This window comes from Cebus imitator, unplaced genomic scaffold (genome assembly GCF_001604975.1).
Source record: "Cebus imitator isolate Cc_AM_T3 unplaced genomic scaffold, Cebus_imitator-1.0 Scaffold56, whole genome shotgun sequence".
NCBI classification, from domain to species: Eukaryota; Metazoa; Chordata; class Mammalia; order Primates; family Cebidae; genus Cebus; species Cebus imitator.
Genome location: NW_016107371.1, coordinates 2,477,172 through 2,491,399, shown reverse-complemented (window position 1 = coordinate 2,491,399; position 14,228 = coordinate 2,477,172). Strand labels below are relative to the sequence as shown.

At 40.1% G+C, this 14,228-nt stretch overlaps 1 protein-coding gene across 1 annotated transcript in view; it reads right to left on the bottom strand.

The window, feature by feature from the left end:
• FZD6 (frizzled class receptor 6) overlaps nucleotides 1–12,555 on the bottom strand; it is a 32,152-nt gene extending 19,597 nt beyond the window's left edge. The window contains exons 1-2 of the mRNA XM_017528920.2: nucleotides 12,373–12,555; nucleotides 11,118–11,452 (exon numbers count right to left, since the gene is read on the bottom strand). Of these exons, the coding sequence (XP_017384409.1) occupies nucleotides 11,118–11,294 (177 nt within the window). The 5' untranslated portion in view covers nucleotides 11,295–11,452; nucleotides 12,373–12,555. The remainder of the gene's footprint in view (nucleotides 1–11,117; nucleotides 11,453–12,372) is intronic.
• Between the last annotated feature and the right edge of the window lie 1,673 nt (nucleotides 12,556–14,228).

Below are 14,228 nucleotides of genomic sequence, written 5' to 3'. Positions count from 1 at the left end.
TTTTGCTTAGGATTGTCTTGACTATGCAGACTCTCTTTTGGGTCCATATGAAGTTTAAAGTGATTTCCAGTTCTGTGAAGGTCAATGGTAGCTTGATGTGAATAGCATTGAATCTATAAATTACTTTGGATAGTATGGCCATTTTCACAATATTGATTCTTCCTATGAGCATGGAATGTTTTTCTGTCTGTTTGTGCCCTCTGTTATTTCCTTGATCAGTGGTTTGTAGTTCTCCTTGAAGGGATCTTTTACGTCCTTTGTTAGTTGTATTCCTAGGTATTTTATTCTCTTTGTAGCAATTGTAAATGGGAGTTCGCTTATGATTTGGCTCTCTGTTTGTCTGTTATTGGTGTATAGGAATGCTTGTGATTTCTGCACATTGATTTTTTATCCTGAGACTTAGCTGAAGTTGCTTATCAGCTTGAGGTTTTGGGCTAAGATGATGGGGTCTTCTAAATACATGATCATGTCATCTGCAAACACGAACAATTTGACTTCTTCTTTTCCTTAACTGAATGCCCTTTATTTCTTTTTCTCACCTAATTGCTCTGGCTAGAACTTCCAATACTATATTGAATAGGAATGGTGAGAAAGGGCATCCTTGTCTAGTGCCAGATTTCAAAGGGAATGCTTCCAGTTTTTGCCCATTCGGTATGATATTGGCTGTTTCTCCTGCCTTCCCTTTGAACTTACAAGATGTCCAATATCCATCCATTTTCTGTGTAGTAAGAATTGGTTTCTGTTGTTTGTAACCAAGTAGACTGACTAGTACAGAAAAAAACCATAAAGAATGGTTTACAAGTGATCTCAGCAAAACGGGGAATTCTAGAACTCGGTTTCTGGTCTATGGCCAAAGGCAGTGAGCAACCTATTAGTATTTAGAGATGGAAATCTGGCAACCCATGGCAAACTGAATGAAGTTATCCTTGTAATCACTTAGCTTGGTTTTAGCTTAGCTTTTCTGTACATGTTAGAATGATATGCCCAGTGAATACAAGGCTGTGGGAGATAAATGAGTGGCTGCTGCCAGAAAACTGGAAAATAATATAAAGAGCATGAGTTATTTAGATCGTGGGGTACGGTGAGGGCTTCTAATGGTACTGCTTGGTTTAGGAAGAGAATGACAAACTGACATCTCTGAATTTTTGACTCAAGGCGTGTAGAGCAAAACACTAAGTTGGGCATGGTGGCTCACGCCTGTAATCTCAGCACTTTGGGAGGCCAAGGTGGAAGGACTGCTTTAGGCCAGGAGTTTGAGACCAGTGTGGGCAACATAGCAAGACTGTGTCTCTAAAAAAAAAAAAAAAAATCAGGGAGTGGATGCACATACCCCTACAGTCCCAGCTACTTGCAGGGCTGAGGCCTGAGGCTCATTTAAACCTAAGAGTTCAAGGTTGCGGTGAGCTATGATTGTGCCACTGTACTCCAGCCCAGGCAACATAGTGAGACCCTGTCTCTAACAAAAGGAAACACACACACACACACACACACACACACACACACAAACACACACAGACTAAAAGGACTTAAGGCTTAAGGAGATGAAAACCAAGCAGTTTGATCTGCAGGTGGCTAAATTATATCAGTTTCATTTGCTTCCCATTCACATAAAAGACCTGGTGATATTGTAACTAGGAAGCAGTGAGACCCAGAGTTCTGCAGTAGGGACACATGACAAGGCTCAGGATATCACAGAGTGCTCTGAATCTGCAGCTCTAACAGCAAACCCTTTCTGTAAGAAGAAAATAAATATCCCCCTGCCCCATCCCACCACTCTTCAATGTCTCAACCTCTAACTAGAGTTTCATCCCAGCATGGCTTGGGAAAATCAAGTCAAAATCAAATCTGAAAAAAAGGCCAAAAAACTAGTTGTAAGACTGCTAATTTATATTGGTTTTTGAGGGTTACAGATTGAGGAGGAAAGAATACAATTTTAGATGCGGCTAAGACATACTGATAGGGGGTTATTTCCCAGAGATTCTAGATTCAGTGTGCTAGACTCAGAGGCTGGGCTTTTGGGGGTAAGATGATAAACAGCTGTTGACAGGGGTTCAGTGAGACCAAAATCCAACCCCCTGCAATTTTCCAAGTCCATGTATGTACAGTTAAAATAGCTGTATTAAAAGCATAATCACCATATTTGTTTCCTGGATAAATGTTATTATGTTAGGGGACAAACAAAAATCATTAGAGGTCTCCCTCCCTACCATGAGAGAAAATCAAAAACATATTTCAGGCCAAAGGGATTTTCAGGGATTGACAACACCACTAGAGACATACTCAGGGGTAGCAATTCCTACCACCTGCTCATTTTAACTTTCCAGTGGATTGTCTTAAGCAACCTTAACTCAATTGGCTAAGGTGATTCTCCAGATGTGGTCTCTTTCCTGTAGTAAATCAGTAAAGCTCAGGCACCTTGTATGCCTCTCTAAGCCTGCAAATTCTTTCTTCTACAAAAGCAATTTGTTTTCACCCAGCAGGGACAGCAGAACATCTTTGCCAACTTGCCTTACACAGTGGTTCCCAAAGAGTGGGCCCTGAGTGAGCAGCACCAGCATCCCCCACAAATTTGTGGAATTTTTCCATCCCATTGCAGACCTATTGATTCAGGAACTCAGGGATGGAGCCAGTGATCTGTGTTTTAATAAGCCCTTCAGATGATTCTGACGCACACCAAAGTTTAAGAGCTATGGCCTTAGGGGAACATCAACCGTTCAGCTCTGTACCTCAATTTAACTGTCAGTGAAACATATTACCAACTTCACAGGACATCACACTAATCTATCTTATGGAAGACATAAAGCTGATGTGGCCAGACACGTACCCTAGATGCCATGGTAAGATACAAGTGCAAATGAGATTAACGCTACATAATTAAAAGGGACCTTGGTTTTTGCTACTAGTTCCTCATAGAAACTAAATACAAGGAGAGAACATCTAGAGATCATCAAGCCAAATTACCTCTTGATGAACTGAGTGTTACTGAACTCACCTACTCGTGATGGCAGATGTACCCAATTGCATTCCATCTTCAAGTGACTGAGCAGATCTCAAAGATATGGGAAAGTAGCACATTGCTCACATTCTCAGAATGCCTGCTTCTGCCATATTACAATCCATTCCTTAAAACACACCTATGGCTTCAATGAGAGTTCCCTTTGACCAAATGACTCATGAAGAAACAATTACAGCCTGACTTACACAAGCTGGCCCCAGCCAAGAGTGAGCTACTATAGGATTATAACTCCATTCAGAGGTGGCCCTAGCAGGCAGAACTTCAATCACTGTCTATGTTATCAGTAGAAAGATAGTCTCAGGTAAGAAGTTAACATTGATTAATCGGCTATAGCTAATGATATAACAAGATAGGGACTTGCAAGCAACAAGAGCTTGGAAGAGCTCTAGAAGACTGGTATTAGGAGTCTGGAAAAGCAGTATGTGACTGGACTAAAATGGGCCCATAATGTCAAAAAAAATTTTGCATGTGAATGCAAACCCAAAAGCCCCAAGACAGAGGGGGACTCTTAAATGTGTAGACTAAATAATCTACTCTGTGGATGTCAATCAGCCTTTTCTTTAGTTACACCAGTATACGCTTAACAGACTCAGGAACAAAAGGGCCATGGTGGCAGAAGAGTGCCCAGACCAGATCCAATAGCATAGACTTCTCCTTCCTCAGGTGATCTGGCTATTGCTGAATAGTTCATTTGCCAGAAACAGAGCAGCAACCAACCTTAAGCCCTCAATACAGTCTCAGGTCCCAGCAGGATCATCCAACTATCTAGTGTCAGGTTAAGTATTCTGGATCCTTTCCATCCAAGACTTGTCCTCACTGAAATCCCGTTTATAAGTTCCCAAGTAGACTACACCTGTGCCAGCATCTTAGCTGTAGTGTGTCCCTTCTATGAGCTATCTGCTACTCTTATTATCAATTCCTTTTCTGCTTAATCAATCTAGGTACTCTAAGGTGAAAAGAAAAAAAAAAAAAAAAAAAAAAAAAAAAAAAAAAAAAAAAAAAAAAAAAAAAAAAAAACCTTAGAACACAAGGAAAGGAGGCTCCTTTTTCAGAGTTAAAAGAATTAAGAGCTATATAAAATCAATGAAGGAATGATCAGGGCAAAATAATACTAAAATAGGTCTAAAGGTATTTTTTGGAAATGAGTAAACAAGGGCAAAAAAGTAATCTAATAAGCCTTTGTAAAAAACTAGCAATGAAAGTACAATGACCAAAACAGATAGGTTGTTTTACATTTCCTCCACCAGAATATAAATTCTATGAGGGCACATAGACCTATTTGTGCATTGCTGTATGTCGAGTACCTGAACAGTCTCTCAAATATTTATTTATTTAGGCATTCAAATAGTTGTTGAATGAATAAACACTAGCTGGTCTCAGTGAGATATACAGGGAAAGGACCAGCTAGCTCCTGATGCTATAATGATATGATAATGGAAGGAACCATAATATGGGCCTGGGGTTGGTGGCACATAAGATCCTGAAGAGAAAGTCTGGGCTAGAATTTTAATTGAGAGGGATCAAAAGAAGAAGTGTTTCATTTCTTAAAAATATATAAAGCATAGCCTAAGCAGAGTGGTCCTGTGGCAGTATCTTGGCAGTGCCTTGCCTCCTTGAGTACTGAAAATATGGGATATATAAATGTTTGTCACTTTTCTGAAGCATGAATGAGAATTCCACTGGTACACGGAAGCAAGCCATATCACCAGTGAACAAGACCAAGTGACTGCAAAGCATCTGATCCTAAGCTCAGGATTTGTGCTTCCTACTCATGGTGATATACACAGTAACTCTCACGCAGTGAGAAAAGCTATATTTCTTGCTCTGAATTGGCACCAAAAACAAAGTCGATTTACAGTGAGAGTGATGAAAACTGAGTGAAAGAAATCTAAAATGTGATTGAAAAAAAGTGATGAAGCTTAGCAAAGCAGCAAGCTCACTAAAGTCTAAAGGGGCCCTTAAATGTTTTCAATTACACCTCACTGGGCAAATACTGTTAAAGCGGTTACAAAGTCTTGAGTAAATTCTTTGAGAATGTCAAGGGACTACTGTATAAGAAAGTGGTGCAAATTGTGATACTTATTTTAATGAATGAGATCAATCTCAGGCAAATCGGCTTCTTTAAAAAATGTAAAGGGAGCCTGGAATACAAGAGAATAAAAAACAGGAATTTGCATTATTTCCATAACGGAAAACTTACTTTTAAACTATTTCTTGCCAGGAACCATTAGAAAATTTATATCATTTCTCCAAAAGAGATTTCCTTTGGAAATTAAACAAACATATATATTAACTGGTTGACACTACAAAGTAATCGGTCTAGCAAAGAATCAATTGCCTTTTTAATGTTAACCCTTAGAACTTGAAAAACTGTAATTGTGGGAAAGCTACACATTCAGGTATTCAACAAATATGAATGAACATATGACAAATATATAACCTAGAGTAATAAAGCTTCATGATCTACATGCCAGCTTACTGGGAAAGGAAATAACCACAAGAGTTTTCCCATGGAATACTAGGGAATAGACTAGAAACCTTGTGCCTATCAGCAGAGCCTCCCAGGAGAAATATACTTTCTCTTCACATACAGGCCTGTCTATAAATCTGTGTTCTGCAGATTTACAAGAAGCGGTTAAGATACTTTCCTTACTACTGCAACACATCATCACAAAGGAAGGTTTCTACCTTTAAAACACAACAGTAGTCATCATACACGCAACTGGCTTGGAACACTTCTCAGTATTTATTTCATTTTATATGATTAATATCTTACTTTCAGAATAGCTACAGTTATTTTCAGACAGTCTTTCCTGAAAAACAAACAGGCTAATCTCACTAAACATTTTTTTTCTTTGTGTAAGAGCATATGAGGTAGAGAGGATGGAAGAAAGGTAAAAGAAGAAAGGGGCTGGACTCTTCTAAAAACAGAAAAATGAAAAGTCATAAAAGCCACTATACAACAGAAATACATATTTTCCTTAGAAGTCTGTGTATCCAGTTTAACTGAATAGAGACATTCTAATAGTACATTATTAACAGGTGGAAAGTAAAGGCTTTTTTTTTTTTTTTTTTGGCTCACTTCCCTTTAGACTGTTTAAAAGGGGAATGACCACTTGCTGTTCTAAACACAATACGTGACCTTGCTTTTGCCTAGGCCTCAATGAAGGCAATTGAAATAGAAAAATACAACATTCCTGTTTCCATTTACCCTAGATCAGTCTCAGCTCTTTCTGGATGAAATCAGTCTCTCAAGGGACCTCAACCTCACAATTTGTGAAACAATGCTCTAGATATGAAACAAAAGGAACACAATGGAAAACCAGCAGCCATTTGTTTTTCCACTTGAGAGAGTTAGACTGTACATCCTTTTCATTACAAAGGCCAGTTACTATGCAGAATTGTAAATTAACTCTTTGTAACACAAATGATTTCAGGTTCACATAATAAAATAAGGAAAAAGACTGAAGTCCCTTATTTTAAGCAACCTCTGAAACAAAACTAAAGAACCAAGATATCCCAGTCAGATTCTTTGGTTTGTGATAAATTTTACTTTAAAAAATTTATGTGGAAAATAAGTAACATATAACTCAGGTAATGTATTAACATAAGAATGCACAATAATGTTCACTTATTACATTCCAAACTATCCTTAAAACATTTTCAAGTACTTTAAACCAAGGTTGAGCAAACTGTAGCCATTGGACCAAATATAGCCCACTGCTTGTTTTTGTAAATAAAGTTTTATTGAAGCACAGCCCCACTCATTTGTTGGCATATTGTCTGTGACTGGTTCTGTGCTACAATTTCAAAGTTGAATAGCTGTGACAGACTCTATGGTCTGCAAAGCCAAAATAATTTGGTCTTTTACAATAAAAATTTGCAATCCAAACTTCTAAACCAGTGGGTCTTGAACTTTAACACTTATAAGAAACACCTGGACAGCTTGTGAAACCACAGCTGGGCTCCATCTTCAGAGATCATGATTTAGTAGATTGGGATAGAAGTCTGTGAACTTGCATTTCCAACAAGCTCACAAATTGCTGGTCCAAGAACTAAAGTTTAAGAACCATTGCTCTAAGTCGTCTCATACAATCATAGATTAAAAATGACCATAAAGGCTTAAATTCTGTAAAACATGCTAGCTGTCACAAAATGAAAACTAGGAACAAAAAAGGAATGAGATAGATCTCTTGAGTTATATGGAATTCTTGGTGGCTAAGAGAGTACAATTCGTTGCCATAGCCATCAGGCAATTCTTCAGCCCCTCATCCTAACACTAATTCACAGAGAACCCTGGACATTCAACAGGTACCAGCAGAAACTAAAGGCAATTGGGTTGGAGGTGTAAAACCCAATCCAATCTTTAGAGAAGCTAAAAAACACATTTCTAGTAAAAGCCAAGTTATATCCAGCTATAATTTAGTACTCGATTGGACCATACAATTGAAGACTAAATAAAGTACAATGTTAGAAAAAAAAAAGACTCATATAGTTTATAATCCAATGGTCCAATCAAAAGTTGAATTCCTTCACTCGATATAAATAACTAGAAATTGTTAAAAATTAAATTCTTTAAATAAATTCTGATGAATATGTGTAGAGCTAATGTGGGAAACAATATAGAGGATGTCAACTGATGTATTTCATTAGCTAGGCTCAGACAGAATGAAAAAGAATGATACATAAACCACCTAAAAATATTAGTATGCTTTCATTTGGACACTGTAGATGATAGAAGTGGAAGGTAAAGATTGGGAGGGAAAATCCCCTTTGCTGACTTTTTGGGACATAAAATACCACCTTTTTCCTCATTTAGCTTTTATGGAGCCTCTACCATGCTCAGAGGCTTTGTACTTGGTATTAGTGATAGAGATGAAGAAAACACCATCCCTATCTTCAACAAACTCTCAATCTAGAGACATGCAGATCACTGTAAAACAGCATGATTAAGTATAAGAACTGTACATTTTAAGTACTGTAGGGGTATAGAGTCAGCTGATTAAATATGCTCAGGAAAAAGGTGAAAGAAGGGTTCACTGAAAACAGTTATTGCTTTAACTGAGACTTGAAGGAACTGAGCAGGCGAAGAAAGGTAGGTAGACAGATGGCCCACCAGAAGATACAGTGTGTGTAAAGATACAGAGGTGACAGAGAGCAATATGGATTTGAATTCTCCAAACAGGTCAGTTGGCTGAAGCAGAGTGTGCAATGTGGGAAGGTACGAGATGGGAGACTGGACGAGAAGGCAGGGTCCCACATAAAGAGCCTAGGGTGCTCTAGAATCAGATCTTTATTTTTCCAGCTTTAGGGAAAGTGATGAAGGATTTTAACCCTAAAGTGGACTGCACAAATTTACATTATAATAAAATCATTGTGGCACCACTAAAGAGACTGAAGCTTAGGGAATTCACTTTTGCTTTTTGTTGTTGTTGTTTTTGTTTGTTTTGTTGAGTTGAGGTCTCACTCTATGGCCCAGACTGGAGTACAGTGGAATGATCACAGCTCACTGAAGCCTCCAACTCTTGGGCTTAAGTGATCCTCCCACCTAAGCCTCCAGAGTAGACGGGACTACAGGTGTGCGCTACGGGGATTTTATTTTTGGTCTAACAAGACTTTGTATTCAAGACACTTAGGAGAGGTGGGAAAAAGAGGGACAGAACTAAATAGAGGTAACAATCACCCAGTTTCATTTTTATCTAAATGAACTACGCAAAGAGGTAGCAAAGTCTGAAATTCATACATTGCATTCCAAATCATAAGAAATATTATCTTGTTTATCCAATAAGGACAAGGCCTAAAACAACCAGTCAAAGATGACATTATGGTCCATGTAGGCAGAGAAGACTATCAATTCAGAGTGCTCAAACCTTGGACAAATCATAACTTCCCTGAATTTCAGTTTCTTCACCTGTATAATGAAGGGTTCAGGGGTTCCTTACCTTAGCTATAAGTATATTTCAATATAATTTGTTTCCTTTATAATCCACCCATTTTATTTATTTAAATATTAAAACTTCTCTTATTCTGAGAAGGGGTAAATGACACAAAAAGGTTAAGAAGCTCTGTATGATCTTTAGGGTCACTTACAACTCTCAGATTATAGGATTTGCGGCATTCAAGCACAGGAGCTAAAAGAGAATACTACAGTATATGGATAAACAGGAATGGGGCAGTAGGAAAAATACAACACTATAGACGAAAAAATTACATATAGGGATTAAAAGTCTGGCCCAGGCTGACATTATTTTTGCCTTTTCATTTCCCCTTCCTTTCTTCTGTAGACTTAGGTTAATGCTGGCATTGTGACTTCTTGATAGCTTTCTTCTTTTGTATCCTTAAATTTACTGAAGTATGATTTACAGAAAAAAAAAGTCATTAGTAAAGGCTATGAGAAAGGTTGGTTATACATGGAAAATTATATAATGAAGAGACTGGTAGTGTTAGCAATCACATAAAAGAGATAAGAATAAAAAGCCTTCTTGATAACATCCAGACACAAAACTACCTGGGTCAATTTCTTTTTTGAAAGTAAAAAACAATTGGTTTCGAAAAGACATGTGTAGAACAAAGCTAGTTGTTACCATCTTATAATTACAGGCATTTAATAGCAAGAATGCAACTCTCTTGAGTCTAGATGATATTAATTTATAAGGTCACTGTTAGCATCAAACTTAAAATGGTCCGCCAGATGCAGTGGCTCATGCCTGTAATCCTTGGGATGCTGAGGCAGGACAACCACTTGAGCCTAGGAGTTTGGGAGACCAGCCTGGGCAACATAGTGAGATCCCCTCTCTAAAAGAAAACCCAAAAACCTTAAAATGTATGTAGTTACTACATACAAAGGAAATCAGATTAAAAAAAATTTAGGAACACTATTAAAACATGAACACATAAAACACGTCATCAGAGAAAAAGCGAATGAAAGATATAATTATTGCTTCACAGTGTTCCCATTATATATATATATATGTATATTTTTTTGAATCAGATTGAACCATCAAAATGGTTCTGATTAATGAAAGTCTCAGTGCCTCATTTGTTCAGTGTTCAAAAGGACATCTTGCATCGGTTTGAAAAAACCACTCAACAATAATATAATCTGTACTACCCTTTTAAACAACATCTACTTATTATTTACAAGCTTTCCTATTCCAGACATGAGTCCACAATGAGGCACTCAGACAACTATTCAACTGAACAACAATAGAAGACTTTCAAAGCTGCAAAATCAAATCTAATCAATTTTAAAAATAGTATCTACATTAAATTTGCAGGGATTTCCTCTCCTAACAATCTGAGGGAAAAAAGCCTTTACTATCCTCAGTTTTTCTGGAGAAAAAAAAACTATAAAAACAATGCATGTGTCTAGTTTTCTTCAGTAGACTTAACCTAACAAATCTGCATAGGAAGACAGGTTCCTGTCTATACAGGTAGCTTTCTTCCCACACTCCCTAGTTATTTGCATATCTCTAAACCAGAGACAGGTTAACTGGGGCACCTAAGGCAATCTTTAGTGTCACTGTACTCCTCCCTCAACAAGTGGTTTCTTTTAACAAGTATTAAAGAACATTTAAGTGCTAGGCTTAGAAAACAAAGTCACTTTTTGGTCACTAAAAAGTGACTTTGTAATAGCCTTAAAATACAGTCTATAGCAACAAAATATTCTGATAATTTATTTGCTTCTGGAAAACTGTACCAAGTGAATTTTATGACTACTTTTAAAAACATGTAGATTCCTTCACTTTTCGTCCAGGCAATAAAGATTACATGTTCAGTGAATTAGAAAAAAATTCAGAATTCACATTTCTAGAGGACCTATCATACTTGATTCAGGAAAGCAAAATATTTTCCAGGTACAAGGTATTTAGAAATCATCTGTAACCATACTTCATTATATAAAATGAACCCTATTTAAGCGAATCTACTCAATGGCACAAAACGTAAGTCAGCAGAGGAATTTAGTTTTCAAAAGGACTTTTCAAAACATGATTTGTACACAACCTGAAGAAATCGGCTCTGTTTAAAAAGAAGTCACATTACTAGTTTACTGTAGAACAGAGTAAACTACTTTTCAATAAAGGTATGAGGCACTACTCACCTTCATTTCCACCGCGGCAATACTCTGGTCATAATGACCCAAGAGATTAGGGAAAAATGTCATGTTGTAGGCCATTTCCATACACCTGGGAACAGTAATTGGTTCACAGGTGAAGAGACTGTGCCCTCTTACGAGGGGTAGAAAAATACACGTCAACCAAAATGTAAACATTTTCATTTTCTTCAAATTCCTGATTTTACCACATGGCTTGGATGAATCATTCTTTTCATTCTCAGAAGATACCCATCCAAAAGTAAAATGTTTAAATTCCTCATTTCACTATTTTACCATTTTGAAGGTAGCGGTTTTCCAGAAAATGAGTCCTGGCTCAATTACTGTAAAAACAACGAAGAGGGTGTATCAGCAACATTTGTCATAAACTCAACTGGAGAGTCAAAGTGCAGAGTTAAGATTTTCATCCCAGGTAACAAACACTGGAAAAACAATGGAAAATTCTGTCCTCGCGAGATAATCTCCCACCTGCCTTGGCATGGACTATATCATTTGCACAGAGGAAGCTACACCTCTAGGGAACCGATGCTAGGAGGTTGGTGCTTGTATGGAACACAGGGTTAAAAGGAGGTATGGCAAGAGTAAGACGGAGGAAAAAGGGAACGCTGGTGATTCGAATTAAATTTTAAAGGATTAATCATACAATCTAAGGGCCCCTGTCTTATTAAGCACAAGAAAACTAAGGCCCTGGGAAATTCCTTAAGACCCAAAGAGTTCTTAAACTTGTAAAAGACTCTGGCAGTCTTCTGAGTACGTAGTTTCCTCGGTTTTCAAAAGGCCAACTAGACGGAGACTTTTATGATTCCTCCAGCGGAGGAGCAACATTGCAGTTTTCACTGGCTGTAGTGGGGTGTAGTGCGGCCGTCGAAAGGAAAGTGCGCAAATCTGTCCCGGTGGGAGGGCGACAGCTGTGGGCCCCGGATTACGAATTACCCGCGTCCCACACACGCTGGTCTGTACCCGGTCTGCCAGCGCCCCACACCCGGGCACCTGCCCCAGGCCTAGAGCCAAGCAGCAGCGTCCCTGGCCCGCGCGGCGCCGCGGGGCCCCGGCATCGCCTTTCAGAGCCGGTTCCCGCTTCGGAGGAAACTCGTGAGCGGGCCGTCCCGCCGCCGCCTCCCCAGCACCTGCGGCTCGCGGCGCGCCTCATCCTAGCCGCCCCCGCGCCGCGCCCCTCGAGGCCCGCCCCGCTTCCCCCGGCACCCGCCCGGTCCCTGCCAGGTCCCGGCTGTGGGAGTCTCACCTCGGGCGGCGGTCGAAGGCCGCTCTCCCTTCCGGTCTCCGTCCAGCCCACCGTCCCCACAGCGAACTGAGACGGCTCCGGGGAGCGTAGGGGACTGGAGCCGCCTCGGGAACCACACGGGGAGCGAGAGCTGAGCGATCCCGCGAGACTGCGCCGCCAGGTCGGGCGGGCAGGTCCGGGCTCGCGGCGGCGGCGGCGGCGGTGGGACTGGCCCTGCGCCCGGGCTCCGCCTGCGCTGCGCAGCCGGGCCTGACCCTGCAGCCAGCCAGCACCCGGCCCGGGTGAACGAACTCGAGGTGCCGAGGTCCGGCTGTGGGGCCAGGAAGCCGCCTCCACTTTGCCGTCTGTTACGGCCCCCGAGACACAAGGCTGAGCCCCCTCTCGCTAACCGCGTCTGGAAGGCTTCCTGGACAACTGCTATGAAAACAACAACAAATCCTTTTATTAATTCGGAGAGCCTGGTCACCAACTGGATGCTCAGGTAGCAGTGGGATTCCAGCCCTGGCGGGTCCTACAGTTTATTGATGCAAAACCCTAATAGGAAGTTGAATTGCTGTGGAAATCAACCTAGTGTTGGGTACCAGCTCTATTATAGATATTAAATTACCCTAATCTTTCAGGGGCATAGTGTCCTCACAATATAGGAATGACAATAGTTGTAATGATGGCTAACGTTAATTTAGCACTGGCTGTAAGTCAAATAGTGCCAAGTTCTTTACAAGTGTTTACACCTGATCTGTAATTTATAATCCTTTGGGTATATACCCAGTAATGGAATTGGTGGGTCAAATGGTATTTCAGATTCTAGATCCTTGAATCGCCACGCTGTCTTCCACAATGGTTGTCCTAACCAATTCCACCAATGGTGCTTAAAAGTGTTCCTATTTCTCCGCATCCTCTCCAGAATCTGAAAAAGAGCAGAATATTTTGACGTATTTCAAAATAGTTACTTTTCACCTCTCCCTATTGGATGTAGGAGGTGATTTTTCTCTGATTTTCACTGAGAGAACCTGGGAGAGCTCCTGCAGGTAAAACTTATAAAAGTGTGGGCGTGCCCTCCAAAGACTAGGCCCCTTGGAGTTTTTTGTTTGTTTGTTTGTTTGTTTGTTTGTTTGTTTTGAGAGAGAGTCTGGCTCTGTTGCTAGGCTGGAGTGCAGTGCCGCAATCTTGGCTCACTGCAACTTCCGACTCCTAGGTTCAAGCAATTCTCCTGCCTCAGCCTTCCAAGTAGCTGGGATTACAGGCACCTACCACCACACCCAGCCAATTTTTGTATTTTTAATAGAAACAAGGTTTCACCATGTTGGCCAGGATGGTCTCAATCTCCTGACCTCGTGATGTGCCAGCCTAGGCCTTCCAAAGTGCTGGAATTACAGGCATGAGCCACCACGGCCCCCTGGAGTTTTAAACTCATAGTCTTAACTATGCTGAGCCTCTAGCAGTTCATCAGTTACAGTTCTGGTCTTCCTACTCTGTACTCGTGCCCCTGGAGGTTTCTGCTGGTGGGTTTCTGCTCTAGGAAATTGTGATTCTCTGTATCTGCCTGTTTGTCTCTCCAGTGTTGGAGGCAGGGGCATGATCTGTGTCCTCACTTCTCTGATAGATCTAGGAAGAGCTGTTGATTTTCAGTTTGTCCAGTTTTTTATTGTTAGAACAGAGTAACAAGCCACAGTAGAAACCTTAATTTCTCATTTTAAAAAATAGGTATTACTTTAAGAATTTTATTGCTAATTCCAGTTGCTACTGCCTTAGCAGAAAGTTTCTCCAAGTTAAAATCAATTTGAAAAATCCCGAGAGCTACAATAATTCAGGAAAGTTATATAATTTGGCATTAGTATTCATGGAATACTGGCTAT